The sequence below is a fragment of the Eleutherodactylus coqui genome, chromosome 3 (assembly GCF_035609145.1).
Source record: "Eleutherodactylus coqui strain aEleCoq1 chromosome 3, aEleCoq1.hap1, whole genome shotgun sequence".
NCBI lineage: Eukaryota > Metazoa > Chordata > Amphibia > Anura > Eleutherodactylidae > Eleutherodactylus > Eleutherodactylus coqui.
The window spans coordinates 82,886,803-82,912,620 of NC_089839.1; the positions used below are offsets into that span (position 1 = coordinate 82,886,803).

The 25,818-nt window shown below is 42.4% G+C and overlaps 1 protein-coding gene across 1 annotated transcript in view; it reads left to right on the forward strand.

Annotated features, from left to right (window-relative positions):
* PYGB (glycogen phosphorylase B) overlaps positions 1-25,818 on the forward strand; it is a 70,325-nt gene that overhangs the window by 32,272 nt on the left and 12,235 nt on the right. Inside the window, exons 3-14 of the mRNA XM_066595796.1 lie at positions 2,603-2,681; positions 4,261-4,364; positions 6,066-6,197; positions 7,490-7,601; positions 13,883-13,965; positions 14,361-14,504; positions 18,243-18,335; positions 19,188-19,334; positions 20,395-20,558; positions 21,646-21,760; positions 22,284-22,385; positions 24,003-24,150. Of these exons, the coding sequence (XP_066451893.1) occupies positions 2,603-2,681; positions 4,261-4,364; positions 6,066-6,197; positions 7,490-7,601; positions 13,883-13,965; positions 14,361-14,504; positions 18,243-18,335; positions 19,188-19,334; positions 20,395-20,558; positions 21,646-21,760; positions 22,284-22,385; positions 24,003-24,150 (1,423 nt within the window). The remainder of the gene's footprint in view (positions 1-2,602; positions 2,682-4,260; positions 4,365-6,065; positions 6,198-7,489; positions 7,602-13,882; positions 13,966-14,360; positions 14,505-18,242; positions 18,336-19,187; positions 19,335-20,394; positions 20,559-21,645; positions 21,761-22,283; positions 22,386-24,002; positions 24,151-25,818) is intronic.

Sequence of the window (25,818 nt, forward strand, 5' to 3'; positions counted from 1 at the left end):
GTAAGGGATATTTGTATATGTTTAGTTAGAGGCTAGACGGCCAGGTGTTGATTTGATGTTTTGCACTGAAACTGTGAATGTTTTTGCTGTGAAGAGATGCAGTAAAGCTGGCTGAAGCTAGTTTAAAGAAGATCTCTGGTGTTGGACTGAGTTCCACTGAGTGTATGCCAACCATCTTGCCCAGAATATGGTGATCCAGCATGACACAACCTTAGTCTAATGTGTATGAGCACTTTTAGGCTGCCCATACATTTTAGATAGCTGTTAGGTATGCACTTTTCAAGTTGACCATTATCTCTCCCGACCCTCGCACCTTGGTCAAGCGCACATGTGTTCTGAATGTGGAGAGTGAGAAAGCTGCTGCCAGACAGCTGTAGCGGCAGCTTATCACCCAAAAATAAAAGGATCAGACAGGTGAAATCCAACTACCCATTCCTTCTCTCCCCAACATCCACCTTCAGGCAAGAGTCAGGAGGCCACCATACATGTTAGGAGATCTACCAAGATACTGCTGAGATCTGCATGTTCGGCCAGTCTGTATCAAATGTGTATGGTCGCCCTAAGATATGCCAAAGGCATTTTGGAATTAAGTGCTGTGGTCCAATGAAACAAAGGCTGAAGTCATTAGTTATAATCACCAAAGGTTTGTTTTGCAGAAGTAAAAAAGATGCATTTCAAGGAAAAAGCATCTTGCCAACCGTGAAGCGTGTTGATGGTTTGGTTATGCAGCAGTTGGTAGCACTAGAGATATTGTGAATGGATTCCTTTAACTGTCAACTAAGGGTGACTACCCACTACAGTTTTTTTTCACTGCGAAATTCGCAGTGTTTTTTTTTTTTCTGCAGGGGTCTATGGGACTTGTAATGTTAAAATCGCAATTTTGCGGTAAATTGCGATTTTGCGCAATCGCGATTTTAACATTACAAGTCCCATAGACCCCTGCAGAAAAAAAACGCTGTGAATTTCGCAGTGAAAAAAAAACTGTAGTGGGTCTCACACGAGCGTATTGTAGTCGCTCGCGACACACGATGCCAATAGCTCATTATTTGTATTAGGTCACTCGCACACACCTGCGTATTTATTTATTTTTTTTTTACGCATGTATTACCGCAATTTTTTTTTTCACGCGAGTATGTTCTATCTTTGTGCTTTAACACGTGGATACACACCAAGATAGTGCATGGGGATTTGTGGCATGCAGCAAGTACATGGCATTGCATGCTTATGAGTTGGCACACACAGTCTTGTGAACCGGCCTAATTCTGGAAGCCGGGGCCCCATAACTGGTTTGTTCTACAGCTGTTTGAAAAGGGCAACACTTATGTATATATGACATTGTGGTGTCCGAGAATATCCAGTTTTCTACTAATGTAGGACAACAAGCTATAAAGAGGTGAAAAGCAGTTTTGTATTTTATCGTCTTAAAAAAAAAAAAAATGCGGTATTGTGATCCGTAGGAAAAAAAACCTGGTCTCTTGCAAGTTTGGGAATCGTAGATGGAGGGGGAGTATCAAAGTGAGTAATATGTTTTGCAAAGGATACAGCTGCACAACCCGCTGGGATGTCCGTGGTGACCCCCTCCCCTCTGCTGTTGTTGAATCTCGTCAAGAGAAAGTTATTTTGATAGTAAATAAAGCTTAATCCCATCTTCTTGAATGGCCTACATGGCTCCCCATCCCACGCTTCAGAAAAGTCTATCTGCATAGTCTCAAAGCATGCATTTGTATTGTACATGGGTCAAACCAGCTTACTATAAATAATGATGACTGTACAGCCTCAAAAGGGCATGAACTAGAATCTGTGTGGAAAAGTCATATCTGGTACTCCACTAATATCGGTGATACGATTTTTGTAGCACCGAACCATGAAAACTTGTAAACTCACATGATCAGAAACTAGAAACTGACCAGAAATGACCACTTATAACATTCTTCTCATAAAACAGTGTCTTGTAGAATATTCCATGTTTGCACTGAATTCTGAGCTGTTTTTTTGATTTACTAGTTAGTTTTTATGTACTTTTTTTCTTCTTCCTTTAATGGCTGTTGGCTAGCCCAGAACTTTTGATAATCCACCCTCAGACAGGTCCCATTATTGCCAGATTTGTTTTATGCATTTACAAAAGGGTTAGAGAAATAGCTGGGTACTTTTATAGCCTTTTAGTTCACTCCAGAAGCCAGCTTGATTTTTTTTTTTTATTTCTAGCAGACAGAACTCTTAGGCCGCCTTCACATAGGCTTTAAATGTATCTGGTTCTTTTAGGGAAAGGATTGTTTCTGACAATGAGTGTATATAGTACGAAAGTCAGAAGTTGTTTTTCATTTTTATTTTTTTTATGCTGAGAAACTAATATACATGATTATGCTATATATTAATTACATAATGATAAATCTGAGATTTTTGGGTTGTTCCTATATTTACACCAATAGTCCCCAACCTGTGTCCCTTCAGCAGTTGTAAAGCTACAACTCAAGCTGTCAGGGCATGCTGAGAGTTGTGTTTTTGCAACTGCAGGAGAGCGGCAGGTTAAAGACTCCTGGTGTAGACCATGCACCACGGTGAATGGTTTGAATATGATCTTTGCTCTTTTATTTCTTCACAGCTGGGCCTGGACATGGAGGAGCTGGAGGAGATTGAAGAAGATGCTGGCCTTGGAAATGGGGGGCTGGGCCGTTTGGCAGGTAATTTATCCATTCCCTCTCTGAGCAACTTAAATCATTTTCATAACTTAAGGGTCCTTTTACACGGGACGAATGTCAAGTCCTTCAGCGCCTGCCAGTCGTGTGTCCCCCCTGACCTTGGGGTGCAGAAGGTCTGCATAAACCGGACTGTTACACACTAGAAACATCATATTAGCTGGAGGATTCCTCACATATTATTATGCTTAAAGGGGTTGTCCCGCGGCAGCAAGTGGGTCTATACACTTCTGTATGGCCATATTAATGCACTTTGTAATGTACATTGTGCATTAATTATGAGCCATACAGAAGTTATCAGAAGTTTTTTACTTACCTGCTCCGTTGCTGGCGTCCTCGTCTCCATGGTGCCGACTAATTTTCGGCCTCCGATGGCCAAATTAGCCGCGCTTGCGCAGTCCGGGTCTTCTGCTGTCTTCAATGGGGCCGCTCGTGCAGAATGCCGGCTCCGTGTAGCTCCGCCCCATCACGTGCCGATTCCAGCCAATCAGGAGGCTGGAATCGGCAATGGACCGCACAGAAGAGCTGCGGTCCACGGAGGGAGCAGACCCCGGCGGCCATCTTCAGCAGGTGAGTATGAAGACGCCGGACCGCCGGGATTCAGGTAAGCACTCTCCGGTTTGTTTTTTTTAACCCCTGCATCGGGGTTGTCTCGCGCCGAACGGGGGGGGGGGGGGGGGGGTTTAAAAAAAAAAAAAACCTGTTTCGGCGCGGGACAACCCCTTTAATTTTGAAAAACTTCCCTTGTGGTCGTTCTCCATACTACTGGATTAGGCTCTATTCACACCGCTGTTAGCATTTAAGTGTTTTTCTTTGCCTGCTTGCCGTTCTATATTTTATTTTATGTGGCATATTGAAATTCAATGTCCCAACATTACGTGTCGATGGACAGTTGAGCAGCCACCATACACATTAGAGAGTCGCCCAGCCCTGCTGAAATTGGGGAGGGGAGTTTGAACGATTAAACACCAATGTGTATGGGTGCCTTAAATAAAGTTGTTCTCCTCTATTTAATCCTCTTTCATGGAATTAAATGAACTCTGGTAAACTGGGTTATACAGGGAGTAGGAAAGAGTGTATGGACCCTGAATTTTAATCAAGCCTGGCTGACATTGTGTATAATTCCTCAATGGCTGCTAAAAATGGCTGCTGTTTCTTTCCTGGATGTAACCGCAAGAGCCCAGGAACATAACTGGATGCCATAGGAAGTAAACCACATTAGCAGGGAATAGAGAGAAAGATTTAAACGCTATTACAGGCCTGAACTTTCTCAGTCCAGCTTTAGTTTGACAGTTAGTTTGCTAATGTGCCAATTATTTGGGTGCCAGCTTGGCATGGGCTCATGTGGTGCACTAATGACTTTTCGAGAGATGAAGAGATTGTCCCAGAAGCATTTCTAGGCTTCTAGCTTGAGTACCATAGATACTTGTCAGCACTCTGAAACACACAATGCATTCCTTATTAGCGGACTGACACTTTGCGCTTTATTCTAAAGCAGCTTCACTAGAGCGCACTGCATTTTTCATTAACGTCCTGCAATGATTTGTCTCTTTTCTTTTCCTAGCTTGTTTTCTTGACTCTATGGCTACTTTGGGACTAGCCGCCTATGGCTACGGAATTCGCTATGAGTTTGGGATATTTAACCAAAGGATTATCAATGGCTGGCAGGTAAATCTAGACATAAATGTACTACTATTGAATGTTATGAGCAGAACGTATCGTCATGCTTGACCCTTGCAATGTAGACTGTGTAATCTTCTTTGTTTTAAACATAAAGGACCTTTAAAAATATATATCTTCTTGATTTTAAAAAAAATGTGCAGGGTGAATGCTGAGCCAAATTTTGTTTCAGGAAAGGGCCTTCATTACATTGAGAACCTTTTTTTTTTTTTTTTCCCCATGAACTGCACAAAAAGTGTGTAAAATCTGATTGTTTTGCTCTATGAAAAAGGAGCCTGAAGTTTTGCAAACTTGAGTATCAAAAAGACCTCTAAGGCCGGCTGTACACGGGCATATTTGCATTGCAGAATCCAGAGTGGATTCCACCTCGGGATTCCGCAGCAAATACCGCCAATGGCATGCTACGGAAAAACGCTTTTTCCTGTACACGAGCGGAAATCAATTCCGATTTTCCGCTTGAGGAGGAAAAATCGTAGCATGCTCTATTTTTAAGCAGATTCTGCATGGATGGCTTCCATTGAAGACAATGTAAGCCGTCCGACCCGTGGCCCTTCTACAATTGACATTGTGGAAAGGTCGCGGATTTCACGTCATTGCCTAGCGAGGTCGTGAAAAATCTCTACTGCACATCTCTGACAGCTCGGCGTGCAGACCATTCGCAGTACAGAAAAAGAAGAATGACAGTCATCGGCCGGGCACAGGGTCAGATTCCGATGCGTGTTTCTGCATGCAGAATCCGACCCGGTCATGTACAGCCGGCCTTAGTCTCCTTGGTACAACTTTTAGGTAGTCACATTAAAGATACCTTTACATGGGGCAACTGTCACAGTAGTCCCAGCTACTATTACTCCTGTGCTTTTATACAGAACGTTAGTCTGCTCAGAAAATTGAGACGGAGCGGGCTGGAGAATTCTCCCGGCGGCCTCTATTACTTACATGTGCATTTGTGGGTTGGGCACAAGCTTGAGGCCTATGGCACGCCTTCATAGATTGCCTGTCAAAATGCACGATGGACAGCAGTCAGTTGTGCATTATACTGTATGAGTGATCAGATGATCATAAGTTCAAGTCCCCTACAGGGACCGAAAAAAATAAAAAAAAAAGAAGTTTTAAAAAAAAGAAGTGTTTTCCCCCCTCCCTTTTACTTATTGGGAAAAAAGAAAGTAAGGGTTTTTTTTTTTTTAAATCCTATTTGGTATCGCCGTGTCCATGAAAGTCCGATATATCTATCAAAGTAACACATTATTTATCCTGCATTGTGAACACTGTCAGAGAATAAAAAATAAACAATGTCAGAATTACGCTCTTTTGGTCACTTTGTTTTCAAGAAAATATTTAATAAAAAGCGATCAAAAAGTCACACAAACTCCAAAATGATACCAATATAAACTACAGGATGTCCCACAAAAAATGAGCCCTCCCACAACTATATTGACACAAGAATATTATAGCAGTCAGAAGATCGTGGCAGAATTATTTTTCCCCAAAGATTTATTTATTTATCTATTTTAAGTAGTACAGCAGAAGTAAAACTATATTAATTTGGTATTAAGCCCTTATGTAGCTATGTGAAGGAAAAAATAAAAACGTTTTATGATTTCTTTGACAGTGAGGAGGGAAAAACAAAAATGGGCCCGCATCCTTAAGGGGTTAAAAAAGAGTCAACTATGTTCTATTTTTTTATAACAGGTTGAGGAGGCTGATGATTGGCTGCGGTATGGTAATCCCTGGGAGAAGGCTCGTCCGGAATACATGCTTCCAGTACATTTCTATGGCAGAGTAGAGCACACAGCTGAGGGTGCTAAATGGGTTGAAACTCAGGTTTGTATCAATATTTTCTTTATCCTATATTATACACGCAGGTACAGTACATGCTTATTGTTGCAATGCATTACAGTGAGCCAATATAGCTGTGAAGCTACCTTATTACATACAGATAAATATTTACATACGGAATTTGCATTTTCCTATGGCAATGGTTAAAGGCCCATTTACACGGAGTGATGATTGCTCAGAATTTGCTCAAACAGTATGAGTGACACATTTGAACAATCATCTTTGCATAACTGTAAGTAGCTAATTAGCTACTAAATAGTTATGCAGGTGGAGCAGGATACCTCCACGATTGCTCTGAGAACAATACAGCTGTTTTGTATAATCAAACAGCTGCATTGTTTTCGGAGCTTTTAGCTGGTGTCCAGAACTGCCACAATCTGTCAAAGTTTGATAAGTCAGAGAACAAAGTAAAGTGTTACATTGGTTGTTACCAGTTGTTTTAGAATCATAGATATGACTATTGTTAAAGCAACCTTCTGGTTTCGGACAGAATTCTGTCCCTGGACAGGCAGTGTATCACCTGCAATTGTTCTTCTCTACCGCCTCTCTCCAATCCAACAGTTTTGTGCCCTGTTTTCGGCCATCCAAGCAATTTTCTTACTACCTAATGCATGTTGTGCTCTGTCTGAGATATGAGCAGCTCTGACTGATCAGTGAGGTATAGTGCATTGCCAATGCACTGTGGGGATTAGGTTGTCTGAATATTGTGTTAGCCAACTTGGATGCCAAAAGCAGGACTTTGAATCGGCAGATCAAAGAGACTGCAGAGAAGAACTTCTGCAGGTAATACCCCCGCCTCATCAAGTCCCGGGATCGAAATTTGCACCAAAATCCGAGGGTCGCTTTAATGATCTTTATTTATGACCAGACCATTAAAACAATATCACTCAGGTAATTAATTCAGTTTCCATAACTATAACGTGCTAATTTTTTTTGTGTGAACTAAGGGTTGTTTCACATCTGCGGTCCGGGGTTTTGGTTTACTGCTCCATTTGGGGAGCAGGACAGGGAAATCCCCATGTTGAACGTTTCCATCATATAACTGAATCGAACAGCGCTGAATGGACTCATTGACTATAATTGGGTCTGTTTGGTTTCTGCAAAGGCTGCCCGGCTTCTTGCTGGGGGTAATAGCGCTGCTTGTGCGCCTTGTCTTCTTGTATTTTGTGCTGGATCTGCGATGGAACCTCCGACTGCAGTTTCGGGCGCAGACGTGCAACCACCCAACAAGTAGTAAATTCGCTCTATGTAACAATTGTCCCTTTTCCTGTCTGCAGATAGTCCTTGCGATGCCTTATGACACTCCGGTTCCTGGCTATAAGAATAACACTGTGAACACCATGAGGCTTTGGTCAGCAAAAGCACCAAATGAGTTTGACCTGCAGGAGTGTAAGTTATGTTGGGATTTTATTCTATATATCAGAAAGAATATTTCCTAAAACCCTCGATTTAGTGTGACTTCACACACAGGTTTTTGTGGCAGCTTTTCATGTAGTTTTTTGAGCCAAAGCCAAAAATGGATCCAGCAAGTAGAAGTACAAGTCCTTCCTTTTATACGGGGTTAGTGAAATTAAACTTCCTCTACTCAGAGGCCTGTTGAGGACGTTCTGCTGCTTCACATGATATGAAATTTGGGCAACGGCCACTTCAGACGATGTGCTCGCCATTTTTATTTTTTAAAAGTTTGTAAAGTCACCAGTAAGTGGCGCTGTAGCTATGCAAATAATGCTAAAAATGTTCAATAAGTCCCCCTTGGTCTTCAACGCCGCTCTCCATATGCAAAACCGTGTTTTCCAACATTGAACACAGTGAGTCATCTTTAATCGTTACAATATACCGATGAATGCTGTCTTTCAGATCTGACACTGATACAAGTCTGTCATGGTAGACCTGGCATGCTACAGCGCAACCTATCTGCAACTTTTTCAAATGTTTTTTTCCCCATAAATTGCAAGTGCCGAATTTCGCCACTTGAAGCAGCAAAACGCCCTCCAGAGGCCTCTGAGTTAGGAAAGTATAATTTCGCTAACCCTGTGGTTCACATTGCTTTTGAATCTACATCTGACTTTGGCTCAAAAAATTGCATGAAAAACTGTCACAAAATCCTGTGTGTGAAACCACCCTTGTAATGGGGAAAAGCTGCTCAACCAGCAGTTCGAAAACATGTTGTAGCCAAATGCTGATGGTAATATAGGTGACAAGTCACCGCTGCAGATACAACAGGAAGGCATAAGGGACACATCTGACTAGTGCCATGTGAACGTGTGAAATGAATATAAAAAAAATGCAAGTAAATGTCCCCAAAGGTCATTCAAAAAGAAGTACAAAAAAATGAAAGAATAAAATATATATGAAAAAACAAAAATTACCCGATTCCAACATAACCAGTTGCAATGTTCGCCCTGTAATCTGAGATTATACAGATCATATATCAAAATGTGTTCAAAACAAAATGGCAAACCCATTTCTGTATTTTATTTTACTGTCAATATAATTTAAAAATAAAGAACTTTTATACTTTTTGTATGCATGACGTCTAATAAAATAAAAAATAGAGAAAAAACTTCAGTGAAAAAAGCCATGAAAAATAGCCCTATATGTGACAGGAAACAAAAACTGCAAAAAGTTATTTCGTCAGGGAAGAAAAAAAAAAGGCCATAAACACCCTGATCCTTAAAGGGTTAAATGAATGAAGTAAGGAGCATGTACTAAAGGAAAAGAAGGCAGTGTAGTGCAGCTTGCCTTGTGAGACGTACAATCTAGATAACATTAGTTTTAAAATGTCATGCTGCTGGGGCTCAAATTGTCGCCTGAGTCCTTTTAAAAATGGATTGTGAATTGTAGCAAGTGAAGAAAAGTTCTGCAGTGCCGTAAAATGGTGAGATCTGTTTCCCAGGATAAATCCAGAAATAATAACACTGCGAGTTCCTACTATTCAGGCTCTCCAGTGGCACAATCATATTGTTCTGCTTGTAAGTGACATTTATGCTGGAACGGCTCCTGGAAAGTGATGTCACTCTTCATTTTCTTTACTTTTAATGGAGTTTTAAAGTCGGCTCCAGGGAAGCAAACTTCTCGAAGTGAGTTACAGCAGCTCACTAACAGATGAGCCTCACATCACAATTATAAAGATTGTGTATATGTGTTTTATCAGTAATGGTCTGCACCCAGTACTTCTGGGGACCATCGCCCAGCCAGATAAACTTACTGTATTGTTGACTTGAAATTGCTGTATATGTGGTAATCAAATGGTGCTCAAGGCTTGTAACATTAATGTATTACATGTAGATATTGTTCATACAGTCTAATCTCTATTGATGGGGGTTTGGCTGGCCAGTCCAGTTGATTCCATCCTCTCATCTGTATTGAAGTTTGCTGTATTCATGTGTAATGCATTTACTTGTCTGTTCACATCTTGTTTTAGCCATGTTGGATGTATATATCAGGAGTATTCCCTGTCATATACTTTCAACAGAGGCATCTAATGCATGCGTTGGCCATTGAAAGCTTATTGTTTAAAGAAAACCTAAAAAGTGTGTCTGTGTGTATATATGTATTTATGTGTATGTATATATATATATATATATTATATATATAATCTCCCATTGTAGGCAAACAATGGGCATAGGAGTCTTTTGATAATTTGGAGATGTACCTCAACAAATATTCCCAATACATGGGGGGTATCCAAAAGACATGGGAGTCTTCTTCTGATGGACGGGGTGTTTCTAGTTCAGGCTTCTGTTGCTAGTATGCCAGCCGATATTGTTGGGGAAGGTTGCGTTCGTTCAGCTCATGTGATTTTTTTTTTTTTTTTTTACCCAACAAGTTGTTCATATGTATCGTAGAAAAAGTAAACCTGTAGCTGTGAAATCTTGTTTGTACAGAGCAAGATTGGGTAAATACGGAGGGTGAGGCAAGAGTGTCATGCCGTTTATCGGCAAAAAAAGGCTAAAGGCTCAGCTTGGCATAGGCAAACGGGTGACTGGTTCTTCCATCATCATAACACGCACCTGCCCACAGCTCGTTACTGTAATACCAGCAAAATAGGACTTTATCATTTTGTTGAGATCTAAGTGCATCAGACTAATGTGACAATGTTTTCCGGTAAGACATCTGGATGAAGGACTTCGTTGAGTTGAGCCCTGCGTTAGATTCACTCTCTATTCTCATACATTATTCGCTTAAAGGCTATGAAAAGCTTTGCATGAAAAATCGATACGCACAAATCTTCTAAGTTCCTGCAGAAAAAAAGATGTGCCTTTGAATTTCCTTTCTCATGCATTTAGAAAGACTCATACTTGGTTTGCAGACTCTCCTACACTCAAGGTTTCTAGCTCGGGAGTCAGCTGAACACTCATCAGCTTGTCTTCCTCATGAATTTGTGCAAACTAAGCTCCATCTTACCTTCCCTTCCTTTCCCTCTTTCAGAGGCTGTGTAGCATAGCCACACCCACTCAGTACTACACAGCTACCTCTGAGTAGCTGCAGGTTTTTCCTCCTCACCATTGATAACAGCAGAATTCGCCCAGAGTGATTTACAACCCTCTGTAATATTAGCTTTCTCTGATCTCTGTCTTCCTGATCTCCTCCATGATTCCCCAACACCATCATACAGCCTTTTGTAACAACCCAGTGGAAAGACAGTGAATGCACGTTCACAACAGGGAAGCAGGCTAGGAGAGAAGTGTGTCCGTTTTCTTTGACTGACTGAATTAGCTACGATTTCAGTCCTCCAGTTTGCAATGCCTTTGAAAATATTACAAGCATGGAAGCCAAACAATCAAACATTTTTAATGAAAGACAATTGGAAAAAGTCTTCATTTCCCAAAACACACTGGGCACATTTATTAACCCTTCTTATGCAAGTTTATGGCATCTAAAAGTTGAAACAATTTGCAATTGTTCTCCTTTCTGCGCTGGCCCTACCCCTTTTTTTTTAAACTAGTGAGGGCATGGCCACCCCAGACTAGGAGAATTATTTGTAATTTACACCAAAAACTGGCGTAAATGATACCAGAAATATACGCTAAATTGGACCTGGTATACATTTCTGTTTAGGCGCATGAAGCTGCCAGGGATGCGCTAAATACATGAAGGGGCGTTAACCTCTCCATTCATTCAGCGTACCTCGCTCCCGGGAAAACTGTACAAAGCCTGCCACAGGAAATGCCGGGTTTAGTAAATTTCTCCAATGATTAAAAGAATAAAAAAGTACAAAGGCATACATGGCCTTAAATCATTTAATTAATGCACAAAATCACATTGAGCAACTAATTATGTGTATAACATACCAACCCAGAATTCCAGTACTTGTAGCCAGTGGTTACACTTGTCAGCGCCTCTTCCTAATGTTGGTTCTGTCCATTCACTGCAGCTGGTTGGCACAGCAGTGTAGATAGAGGCTTCTTTCACCAGGATTCCCCATAAGAGAACATTATAAGGGCTTTGACAACATCAGGCTCTTGTGATTATCACTGCAGGTCTAGTAGCAGCTCAGAATGGCTATAAAAGGCAAATGCGTAATTCCCGAGCCGTCGCTATTTAAGGGTGAACTCTGGCAAGGTCATCAGGTTGTAGTTTTACTTATATCTGAAAGCTGATTGTTAAGCAGATGGTAACAAAATAGAAAGAAAGAAAAATCATTACAATGGGAAAACGCATATATATATACATATATGTATGTGGAAAGGGCTTTAAAAGGGATTGTTTGGGGAAATAAACTTAGTCTGCGTTTCCTACAGGCACCTCTACTTACAGCCTGGTTCTGACATCAGGAGGAGAGAAGAATATCTATATATGATAGATATATGTGATATTGTGTTGGTACTATGCCAGACATGGAGGTGCTGGCACTGCTGGACCTGAACTGAATTTGGGTTTATTTTTCTCAGACAACCCCTTTTAACCCCATCCTATACTATGCATGTATGTCATGCAAAGGAAACATATTGTACATGTATGGCACATAGAAGGTGTGGGCTCAGGAGCAGAGCCCACTCCATTTGCAGTGGAAGACCACTGCCAAGTCTGGGTTTCTACCATTAACCCCTGAAATTTTGTGGTCAACATCATCAACAAAGGGAGGGAGCTGACTGTGTGACATCATCAGCCCTCTACCATCCACTCACAGAAGGCTGATAGTTTGCCATTGCTAGTGCCATGATAAAAGAAATAAGATGTATTATGAGCAATTAAAGAATTACAAGTTCATGTTCCTTACAAGGACATAGAATAAAGTTCAGCTTTTGATCAATCAAAGGCTATTTTATTTATTTTTTTATAAACTGAAATGAAACAAATAGACTTATTGCTCATTGGTGGCCATCTTTACACTGAAATATCATTTGAATTCACTATGAGTGATTATTTGAATGGTCGTCCTGTGTAAAAGTACCTCCAGTAATTATCTCGGGTATGAGGGTCAGAAAGTCTCCATCTATTTCAGTGACATGCGGTTGAGTTCCTTTTTTTTGACATTTCATAGTTTTGCAGTTTGTTGCCGTATGTACTGCTAAACTTTAGTTTAAAAACCTTTTGATGCGGATATGTCGGCATTACTTAACTGTACACTGGATTGGAAGTGTGCTATACATGGTCTAAAGTGATTAATTTCATATTTATTGGGAAAAATTATAATGTGATTAGAGTGAAAGGGTGTAAGGCAGGGGGCTAAAGCCCTTCTTAAAAGACCATGCCATTACTTTGTGCTTGCTTCCCCCATACAGCTGAGAATTTGTGCTGACTTCCTATATAGCAGAGGCGGTGTAGTTACCCATGCCGGCCACTGGTTGGTGCCGCTACTCCACTAATGAGAAAACTCTCAGTTAAAATAACCTGGAAATTAGCACACTGCACAAATATGTTTAAAATAGATTTCATTATCAACATCATTAAAAAGAATATATGAAGATGTCACAATTCTAGACACAGGGTATAATAGAGGCTCATACAATATAGGTGACTGCTGCATTAGGAACTACAGTAATAAATCTACAGAAAGCACAGATTGCCAACCTATACATAATAGCGAGCTGATATAAAGTATGGCTGAACAAAGTCACATAGTTACCAACCCTGGGAGTGGTCGCACCCTAACATGCGTTTCGTACAACTTTGACAAAGGATAACCAGGCTTGGCATATATAAAATTTGTGTGTATATATTCATATAAAGTAAGGGTAAAGTGCAATTCTATTTTTTTAGAGACTTTGCTTGGTGGGGGTCCAGGTGCTGAAACTCCCACTGATCGCTAAAATGAACACGTAGAAGCGCTAATCTAAGCTACTTGCCTATTCAGCTGTCATTGCCTTTCTGAGAATTCGGAGCAGTGATGAAAACTGCGAATGTGCTCAGAAGAACGCTTCTGCCTTTCATTTTAGCGAATGGTAGGAGTCTTGGCTCTGCAAACTCCACCAATCAAAACTTCTGACATGTTACTATTATATATCAGAAATTTAATAAAAGTTTAATTTATACTTTTTTTAGTTTTGCCTCCACCTGCCTTTTATTCCTGCACCATCCAAACCAAGCTGCCCCTGTACGTTACAGGGCTTAGCTTAGTCACAGGTGTAAGGCCGATATTTCTCTAGTGCATATTATAGATTTTGTAGAAGATTTTAAAAGCTAGAAGTCTCATGTAATAACCATTACATCCCTTTCTATTGCAGTTAATGTTGGTGACTACATACAAGCTGTTTTGGATAGAAATTTGGCTGAAAATATCTCCCGGGTTTTGTACCCCAACGATAATGTGAGTCGATGTTATCTTTGAATACAAACTCTGTAGTTTTTTTTATTGGGCTTAAAGTTCTTGTACATAATTGTATGTGGATCCATTATATGTTGCCTGCAACCCGCCATTGGCTTATACTAAACCTCTGTGTTCCTTTTAGATTTAATGCAGTGCCCTTCTCCCCATTGCATGCTATATGACGCATTCTACTAGATGCATTTCTTTTGGGGAAGCATATAGTGTCTCCCAGAGTAACTATATACAGCACTGCAACGAGTACCTACAGTACAATAATGCAGGCCTGTAGGGACTCCTTGTGCTGCTGTAAAGGGACTTGTACACATGGCAAGTCCACAGTGTAATGTAGCTGCTGTGATATGAATAAAGATGATAATCTGCTGCCCTTTCTGCAGTTCTTTGAAGGTAAGGAGTTGCGTCTGAAGCAGGAGTACTTTGTGGTAGCTGCCACTCTGCAAGATATTATCAGGCGGTTCAAGTCTTCCAAGTTTGGATGTCGTGACCCAGTTAGAACCTGCTTTGATACCTTCCCTGATAAGGTAAGTCACTGATTTTATAGACTGACTGTAGTATGGAAACAGTGACTTCAGTCATATGGTGGAACGACCTTACAAAGTGTAAGCAAAAAATATTTTTTAGTGTGGCCAGCTTTTTTTAATTTGCCTTATAAATAGTAATGTCACTTGAATACACAACAGGTTGGTGGGGCGCACAAGAGTTGGCCCCACTCCTAATGGGTCACTTAAGTACAGTTACTTTAGATTACAAGAATGAAAATGTCATGAAAGGAGTTTATTTCTGCTCATCCACAGAGGGCTGTCCAGCTGTCTTCTTCATAGAGTGAAGACTGAGGGGTACAGCAGCACTCACCAACCGTATAGGGGGACCCTTCCAAAGAAAATTGCTGCTCGCCTGAAAAAGGGATTGAATCCACAGGAATCCCAATGTATCAAATCCAAAAGGAAGCAGGGTCAGGCAGCAGATTAGGTGCTTAAAGGTTTTAATGCATAAGCATCAATTATAAACACCTCATAGCCATAAAAGTAGCGACGTTTCGACCCTATATAAAACGGGTCTTTGTCAAGCCTATTTGTTTTAAGTTGTTGTAGGCTTGACAAAGACCCGCTTTATATAGGGTCGAAACGTCGCTACTTTTATGGCTATGAGGTGTTTATAATTGATGCTTATGCATTAAAACCTTTAAGCACCTAATCTGCTGCCTGACCCTGCTTCTTCATAGAGTGGGCATTATTTTGTGTGGTTTCATATATGATACATTTTTCATAATTTTTCAACAATTAGATTTATTTGCATATTCACGGCATCGTCTTATAATTAAACCAACTTGACTAGTAATTTAGTTTTTTTTACTTTTTTAATTTTGCAATTTTCAAACAATGAGACAAAACTAAACTTGTAAGTAGGTCAAACGCACACACTGATCGGCTAGTACAGAAGAGCAAGAAAAAGGAACGGTATACATAGAAGTGAGAATAAACCATAATTAAGGTATAGAAGCAGAAAATAAAGAGCAGAATCTATGGGTCCTGACGTGTTACCAAAGGGTAGTACTGTAATGTGATCCTATGCAAAGATCAGTTATCTGGAGTACCTATGATACGCTCAACTAATTAGCTAATTGAACTTCTAAATACAGTATGTTACTAAGTCCCCAAAGCTTAAAGGGAAAGTGTCAGAAAATGACCAATTTTTTGTTTCAAATTTCAATGTCCCTATCTGTATTTAGAAAACAATATCCTAAGATCCTGCAGTTTTCACACTGACCACTTAGGGCCCTTTTACAAGAAATGATTGTCATTCAGATTACCAGTGAATTGTGCAAAACTGAACGCTATTCATTGCATAAACACACAGTCAATGACTGAACAACTAACCATAATTTGTTTGCTTATCCTTTAATTTTTATGCTTGCATAAGCTGAACAACAAACAACGATCATCCCAAATAAATTGGCAGTCGTTCATAGATTTCGCTCCTTTCTTAAAGCACAGGAGTGTTAGTTGTTGGAATAGTTATCCTTCTCCAAGGACCCTTAACCTTAAGGCTCATGCCCACAAGCGATGTGGGATACGCCCACAAACTTACGCCGTGGGAGTCCTGCGATTAAAGACAGAAAAGTGCATGCCAGTGATCGCAGACTCCCACGGCGTAAATCTATGGAAAATAGAACATACCATGTTTTTTTCCCACTCGTGGAAATCCGCGGTAGAATTCTTCATGTGAGCATTGGAAGGCAGAAAGCTATTATGTTCAATAGAATCTATTAGCTGCGGAACTTACACATGTAGCGATTCTGTTCGTGGGCATTCACCCTAAGGCCTAAGTCACACTGGTGTTTTTTCCTGCAATTTGCGGATCGCATAACGGATGCGCATCCGCAAATCGCGTGACCGGGGCTGACGATTCGCTGAAAAATCTGCACTTAGCAGCGTTTTCAGCGAAACGGCCCAGTGCTGCCCGCTATCCTCTGCCACAGCTGTGGCAGAGGAGAACGATGTTCGCTCATTAAATTCAATGGAGCCGGCAATACAGCCGGTTCCATTGAAAGCAATGGGCTGCCGGCAAGCGCTGGATGAATTTTCGGGGAAGGGCTTAAAATATAAGCCCTTCCCTGAAAACCATCCTGAAAATATGTAAAAAAAAAAAAAGTATACTCACCTTTTTCCTGCAGCCGGAGTTCAGCCGCGTCCGTCCGGCAGTTCTCCTGAACTGCTCTCTGTAGTATTCAGCAAGCGGGGATTTAAAATCCCCGCCTGCTGAATGGGCTGCCTCTGATTGGTCGCAGCCCTCACCAATCAGAGGCAGCTCTCACTCACCCATTCATGAATGGGTGAGTGAGTGCTGCCTCTGATTGGCTGAGCGCAGGGACCAATCAGAGGTAGCTCTCAGCTGTCATTTAATTGCAGTGTATTTCAGCGTTACAAACATATTGCATCACTGTACATGCGTTTTTCAGTCACATTAAAAAAATCGCATGTGCTTCATTGGTTAAAATGGTAAAAAAAAACAATACAACCCACTCACATACAAATTGTATGGCATGCGAGTGCGACACGTGTGTTTCTTGGTGTTGTTTTTCAAGCTCCCATTGGAAATAATGGGCGATTCTTGTATAAGAACTGCCCAAAAATAAGAAATGTTGCAATTTTTAGATCTCTGACTCTGTCCTAGAGAAAAATAGCTCATGTGAATTAACCAATTGAAATAAATGGTTTCTTTACACATGCAAGTCCTTTCCTTCTCGCAATTAGATGCGTGAATACACACTAATAATGGTCTGACACTTTCTGTCTGGTAGAGAAAACCTTTCAGCATTAATCTCATTATCCTCACAGAAAGGATTACAATGAAAGGTTAAAGCTATACAAATAGATAACCCAGGATCCACCAATCACAGCAGGTGATGGTCACCGTTCCTCTCCGAACAATGACCTCTGCACGTTTCACAGAGCAAGCCTGTGGTACTGTCCCATAAAAGTCAATGACTCAGGTCCTGTCCGTCGTGTGAATGGCCCATATTTTTTGCACTAAAGCATCTCTAAGGCCCCATGTCCACAGGGAAATCAGGCCCGCCGCGGATTCTTTATGGAGAATCCCGCAGCGGGTCCCTTCTTTCCTGCAGACATGAGGCTAAAAAGAATAATTTACCCACCTGTTCGGACGCTGCGGATCTACCCTCCATCGCGGCCCGATCTTCTTTCTTCGGCCCGGCCGATGTGCTCGGCACACTGGCAGCATGCCGCGCGCATGCGCCAGGCACTCCATTTTTTTTAAACTCCTGCGCTCCCGCGCACAGAGAGCAGAAATTTAGGCGCGGGTGTACCGTGGATCCGGATGGCTTCTATAGGTTTCAATAGAAGCCTGCAGGAGCTGTCCCCGCGGGAGACCCGCACTAAAATGGAGCATGCTGCGTTTTTTTTCCTCGCACACGCAATCTGTGCCTCAAGGGTAAAATGACATCCGCAGGTATTTAACTACCTGCGGGTGTCCAATGCACCCCTATGGGGCGCGGATCCGCATGCGGGAAAAACGCTGCGGATCTTAAATAATCTTTTTACCGTGGACATGAGGCCTTAATGGTAACTGCAGCTTGGGCAATATGGCCGCTTCCATATTCATGTACAGACAATAGAATAAAAAATATCAACAATTAGAACAACTGAAAATGTTTCGCTATCTAGTTTTAATTACAAAAAACCCATAGGTGATACATTCCTCTTAACTTAACTTTGACTGTCTACATTTTTATTGCACAGGTTGCTATACAGCTGAATGATACCCACCCTGCACTTGCTATTCCTGAGCTCATGAGGATCTTGGTAGATGTGGAGGACATGGAGTGGGACAAGGTGAGGCAACGCAACAGATTACAAAAGAAAGCTAGTATGGCACCAGGGGGAAACTATTGATGACCTATTCTCCGGACTGGTCTCCAATAGCTGATCGGCGGCGGTCCACCTCTTGGAATCCCCTTCCATCAGCTGATTAGAAGGAAGTTTGGACGTCTGTAAGTGACAAAATTCCGTCTATGGTGCAGTGGTTCGGTTTGGCAGTTCAGCTTACTCTTGTTGCAGTGAATGGGAGTCAAATCCAAACAGAGCCAAGTTTAATTAGCACAGAATGTTGGACCTAAAGATTACATAATGTTTAAAAGTAAACATTCACCTTATTCCTTTATTTCTTTGAATTAGTTACAACATATTAACCCTTTCCAATCCACTGTCTGACCTCTGAAGACACTATGATTTAAGGCTGTAGAGCTCAGATGTTGGAAGACGTCCGTCAGGGTTCTCTTACTGTATATTGCCATCCTCATTGCTGTCGGAGCCTATCCAACGTGTCACCTCATGCAGTACTGGCTTTAGCCAGCAGATAGCGCTATTGTATAACAGCAGAAAAAGAGTAAGCCCCCTAGGAAAACCAGGATACAAATTGGACTGGAACGGGTTAATTTCCTCACGCTCTTTATTTATGTTGGATAAATTGCATTCTCTTTGGTCACTGTTTGAGTGAAATAAATAATATACTGTATATCGAGACTAAAAAAAAATGACTGGATGGATGACTGAATACACATTTTAGCAATTTATTGTGTTTATACAATAGAATGAAATCTAATGATTGTGTTGATTGTCATCTGCACAGTGTAGCAGTTCTCCAATGTATTTACCGTGATAATGAACTGCGCTGTTTCCCCTCAGGCCTGGGACGTAACAAAGAGGACTTGTGCTTATACCAACCACACCGTGCTGCCTGAGGCTCTGGAACGTTGGCCGGTTCACTTGTTTGAGAAGCTGCTGCCGCGCCACCTTGAGATTATCTATGCAATCAATCAGAAACACCTGGATGTAAGAGCTCACGTGTTGTCTACGGGTCACATTTCAGTAGGCTGGGGTATTCATTCCACAAAGCCTCATTATAGATAGCATAATTAGGAATATTTCAAAAAGGTTTCAAAACATGTTCTTTTGCGGTTATGATCTCCACCGTGATGTCGTAAGACCTGCCAGGAAGTTTTGTTTGTAGTTGGTTGGACTTAGAACCAAATCTAAGTGTGAATTGTAATGACACCAAAAATACCACGGAGCTGATTGCTTCTTCTATATAATGGTGATGTGGATTGTTTCAAAATGTGCAGAATTTTTGCCTAAATTTGGATAGATTTTCACGAAGAAAAAATAATCCAACAAAGTCTAAAAATCCTGTAGGTGTTGGGTGCTCTTCACATCCAGTAAGGCCCAATGTCCACAGGCGGATCTGATTTGCGGGTCACCTGCAGAGAAGATCCACAAATCAAGCCATCCAGAGGGATCCATGGGCATCCGCAAGTTAAAAAAAAGCTTGCAAATTAGATTTGTGGACTTTTTGGTTCGGAAAAAAAGTCACAGCATGCTCCACTTCACTGCGGATCCCACACGGACGGCTGTCTGATCCGCAGCCTGTTCAAAATTGAATTGCGGACAGGCCGTGGATTCTGCGGGAAAGCAAGAGTTTAAAACCCAAAACTTCACTGCGCATGTGCGATGGTGTGCCAGACGGCACTTCCACACACATCAGTGAAGAAGAGCGAAGACCCACAGTAGACCCGGACGGGTAAGTGGAAGTCTCGCAGTGTGCTCGGTGGCGGGCTCCTGCATGCGGAATCCAATCCGCTCGTGGACATGAGGCTTAAGTGTTGCAGTAAATGGAAAAATCTATTCCATGACTTGTACAGGCAAAGGAAGGCTGTAGTAGAAGGAGTTATATCACAAGTTCCTAACCTCCCATAATGTCAAGAATGAGGAATCAAAGCACTGGAACACAGTAACTTGTACTTCTTTACATCTTACGTCTAGTAATGACCACTGCTACTGATTGTATAACACCAGAGGTGTCTATAGAATTATATTTTTACCTACCTATTTGTAGGAAGTGGCAGCTTTGTTTCCCGGGGATGTGGAACGCCTGCGTAAGATGTCCATCATTGAAGAAGGTGACTGTAAGAGGATAAACATGGCTCACTTATGTGTGATCGGATCTCATGCCGTCAATGGTGTGGCTAGGATCCACTCCGAAATAGTGAAGCACTCAGTGTAAGTATATAGAGGAAAAACTCAGCATTATTTAATAGTGTGCAGAACAATCAGACATCTGACATGTGAGGGCTCCTTCACACGGCGTATTTACATACGTAAAATTTATGTGCGCAATACGCAAGGAATAGAACTCATTGATTTCACTCGATTTATTCACATTTCCGTATTTAGGTTGTGCAAGAAAAAAACAGAGCATGCTCTATTTTGCTGCACATTTGCGCACCAAAGGTCCCTGTAGAAGTCAGTGGGGGGTAAGCAAATGCATGCACAATACAGAAGGAGATGTATAATGCACTATGTAATTCCGATGGAAAAAGAACACGTCTGGAAGTAAGCCATTTCAAGTGGTGCATCTTGTCATGAACGTGCCCTGCCGGTGTAAAAAGTACAGTAAACTACGCAGACCTACGCTCAAGAAAGTTTGCTCTGGTAAAACGCAGCGCTGATGCACGCACAACTGAATATACGCCCGTGTGAAGGAGCACTAATTAAGGAATGTGGAAAGATGTTATCCATAGGGCTCAAAAAGCTAGGACAGGGGCCTTTATTGATAACCTTTCCATAAGTCTAATTGCCACCAGCAACATTATCACCTCCATTTAGCCCTATAAGCCAAGCTTATGGGCTGAAAGTAGGTGCCCCGTGGAATTTGGGGATGTAAGTTTTATACTTGCCTCATGTTATTGTGAGTGCTGAAGGCTGGCTCTGCAGTGCTTTGAGCGGTGCTGCTAAGTCATCCCATTATAAAATTAGAACAGGCGGACTACTTAGTGCATTGAGCGGAGGCTTTCAGCGGTGATACCGGGGGAATGACAGTGGGAGGTGAGTATAACACTTACATCCCCAGACTCAGCGGGTCACCTACTTTCAGGCTATGAGCTTGGCTTTTAGGGTTAAAAGTAGGTGACTGAGTCCCTTTAAACATTGCCTACATGATATGGTTAATACCAGAGATTAGTACATTTGGCATTCAGGTATAAATGAAATCTAATCTTAGTATCTCTCTAACTTAATGTGGTTGAACATGTCATTCTGACACACACACAGCTCATGTAATAATACAGCTTTGTTCTTCATGTTATAGCTTCAAGGATTTCTATGACATCGAACCAGATAAGTTTCAGAACAAGACAAACGGCATCACTCCAAGGAGATGGTTAATGCTTTGCAACCCCGGCTTAGCAGACATCATTGCTGAGGTAAACTGCATTCATACCTTGGGGGCTGTAGTATGGCAAACTAAAAATTACAAAAGCCTTCAAGAATTATCATGTATCTATATACACTGAATGGACAGTTTATTAGAGGCATCCATCATGTATTGAATTAGACCTCCTTTGGTCTTCACCATTGCACAAGAAACCCGACGGAGTGGCCTATTTCTGAAATTTTGACCCTGACTAGCCTAGCACCGATGACCACGCCTCATTGGAAGTCTCAAGGATTGCTCTATCTTCCCATTGTAATGTGGACTCATGATGATGAACCCCATTATAGTCAATAGGGGCCATCCGTCACTGTTGGTGTCTGACATATTCTGCTCCTGTAACGGAGCAGAACAATGGCCAAGTTATAACAGCTGCAAGTGTGAATGTGAACGAGCCCTTAGTCTGCTGGGTGTTGTATGTGCCTATATATCTAATTTGTATTGTGAGGAAGAGGAGTCCTTGCAGAAAGGTAAGGTTGGACGCATCTGTAAAAGGTTTTCTTCTTTTTGTACAGAAAATTGGGGAAGACTTTGTGACTGACTTGAGCCAGCTGAGGAAATTGTTGGATTTTGTAGATGACGAAACTTTTGTGCATGATATCGCTAAAGTCAAGCAGGTAAGTGCACAACATCTGTGGGCTTTTGGCTTATTCATAACTTTTATCTTTACCCCATAAAAGTTAAGCACAGTATCATTCCAGGCCATACATTACATTCAGCATCCTGCATCTCTGTAGCAGAGATTTGGCTGCACATACGGTAGATGGTCACTCTACATTTAGAATCTAGGTCACATACAGAAAAAAGCTAAGTGAGCTCGCTGAGTACATTTGTCCTATTCCTTGTTGTGGAGAGCAATCTAACATGATATATTACATTGGCGTGCCAGAAGTCATGGGACATAAAGTGATATCTTGTAGGACCCGCTGTAGTCCAGTGAAGTGCAGAAACTCAATGTGGCATTGATTCCACAAGGTTGAAGACATCTGGAGAGATGTCAAGCCATGCCACATGCATAGCCACCCACAGCTCCATTGTATATGTAAGCGCAGGATCTCGGGTGCGAATGGACCTCTCTACCATATTCCATGAATGCTTGATTGGGCTCATGGTGGGCAATCATGTAGGCCATATTATGCATAGGAATTCTCCAGAATGCTCCTCTAACCAATTCTAACCAACATAGGCCCAATGCCATGGTGCATTATCCATCTGGAATATCCCATCAATGTGGGAGTACAGGAAATCTATGAAGGGCCTCAAATGGTCGCCAAGTAGTGAAACATTGAGCACAGGCCAATAATGTGTTTAGGTGGAGCAGTGGACCCAATCTTTGCCAGGAGAACACTGCACACCAGTATGGAACCACCACCAGCCTGCACAGTGCCTTGTTGACAACTGGGGGCCATGGCTTCATGGGATCTACGTCACACATAACCGTAGCATTAGCCCGAAACAATTGGTACTGTGACTCCTAGCCATGCGCCACATGTTTCCAGTCCTTTAGGATTCAGTTAGTAACCAGGTGAGGCACTCTGTCAAGTGTTATGGATATAACATGAGATATTGGATATATTGTAAATATGGGTATTCCCATATTGTATGGAAGCTAAAGAATTTTGCACGGACCTGCGGGATGTGTATGTGGGGCCTCCTGTACTGAATGTGGATGTGATTTCTGCCAGAGTCGTTTGTCTGTTCACACGGACAATTCTAGCCAGAAGCTGATGGTCATGATCATTAAGCCCCCGTGCGCAGCTACTGTGGTGTCCACTGAGTAGTGATGCGTTCTATGATGTTTTCTCCGAACATAAGTGACACTGGATCAATGAATGAATACTGCTATCCCATGACTTTTGGCACATCAGTGTATGATACCAAAACAGTTCAAAAGTAAGGGTGTCTGAGGCTGCAGTAAGAGAAACTGAAGGCTGCATGCGACCCCCTAGGCATTGGCCACCACTGGGATGGACGTGTCATTTTCTGTATTTTACCTGAGCGGGGTTTCAGTCACAAATGGTTTATGCAGCATAGGGGCCAGTTTCACACAAGCATTATAATAGTGCATAATACAGACAAGTGCCCCGATCCAACTGAACTGAACGCCAAGTATCACCTGGACAGTCGTTCATATTACAGGCATGTAAATGATGCACCTGTAAGACACTCATGTCAAATGACCTAAAGATGTTCTGGTCCACTTACTACTCTTTTTTTATTTCCCTAATTGCCAGGAAAATAAGTTGAAGTTTGCAACCTACCTTGAAAATGAATACAAAGTGAAAATTAACCCTTCATCCTTGTTTGATGTACAAGTCAAGAGAATCCACGAGTACAAAAGGCAGATTCTAAACTGTTTACACATTATCACTCTGTACAACAGTAAGTATCCTGGTGGCGGCCCGTTCACTAGTGGCCGAGGGTCCTAGAAGTATCCGGGCCTTGTGATTGATATCATGGCAGGAAGAATCCTGCCATAACACCGATGTGTGGTAAAGTGTGTCACAATGTTTGTCTCACAGAAACCATGAACCTAAAGCGCTGTGTGCTTCCATGTGAACTCAGAGGGGCGCTGTTTTTGTAATTTGTGTGATACAAGTCCAAATCCAGCTATGTGTATGAGGCCTTAAAGGGGTTGTCTCGAGGAAGCAGTGAATTTTTTTTTTTGCCCAGTCCCCCTAATTAAGCATACATTACTAAGCCCCCCTGTAAATGACTTTTCTAGCTGGTTTGTACTTACAGTTCCAGCGTTTCAGCAACTTATAAAAATTTTCCCAAGATGGCCGCCAGCTCTTTTCCCATCGCTTGCTGTAGCCCGACGTGCGCGCTTCCGAGACGCTACCAGCTGTGTCTCCCTGACAACCAGACGCCCCGCAGCCGCCGACCGGACCCCTGGATTGAACGCGGCCGACCACGGCACACAGTCACCCACCGCCAGGCAGCAGGCAACCGACACAGCGGCAGCCCCCCCCCCCCCCCCCGGCACAGCGACAGCCCCCCCCCCCCCCCCCCCGGCACAGCGGCAGCCCCCCCCCCGGCACAGCGACAGCCCCCCCCCCCCGGCACAGCGACAGCCCCCCCCCCCCCCCCCGGCACAGCGACAGCCCCCCCGGCCCATCACTTACCTGGGTGGCAGGACAGCGAGACAGCTGGGCGGCTTCTCGGGACAGCTGGGCGGCTCTGCACCTTCCTCTAACAGAGGATGGTACAGAATGGCCGCTCCAGCGCGCTCCCGAGCAGTGACAGCTCGTCTGCGCATGCGCAGAAGAGCTGTAGCGGCGAGCACACCGGACTGCGCAAGCGCGTCTAAAAAAGCAAGCTGCCAGCGAATTTAGACGGAACCATGGAGACGAGGACGCTAGCAACGGAGCAGGTAAGTGAATAACTTCTGTATGGCTCATATTTAATGCACGATGTGCATTAATATGGCCATACAGAAGTGTATAACCCCACTTGATTTCGCGAGACAACCCCTTTAAAGGGAACCTGTCGTCTCCAAACAACACCATAAACTAAGTTATGATGCTGTTTGGGGAGGTGACGGGGAGCATGTGCACAGTAGTTTGAAAAGTTAGATTTTTGGACTGTGCGTGGAGTGGGTATAAAAAATACATCCTTCGGCTCCCGGTCACCCACCCGAACAGCACCATAACCCAGCTTAAGGCCCATTTACATGCATTACAGCTTAAAAAACGAGTGAAAGTGAGTGATAATCGTTACGTGTAAACGCAAGCCATCATCCACTATTCATTCCCTTGTCATTTATCGCTGACGTTCGGCCTGCTAAAAATAGTAGTTAGTTCACTTGTCGTTAGGTTTAAATTAGCAATCGTTCAGTCTTTAAAAGGACTTGAGGAGAGAGGTGATTGTTTGCTTTGCTCTTGTCAAGTGATGTTATGTCTGTTATAGGAGACAGAAAAACAGGAAAAATAGGAGGGGGATGAGACATCCTGTTCATTGAAATCTAGGAGAGGGAGAAAGAGGGAAAGAAGCAGAGACTCACACAGATGTGCTGTTAGAGCTAATGCTCAGTTATTTACTGCAATTTAT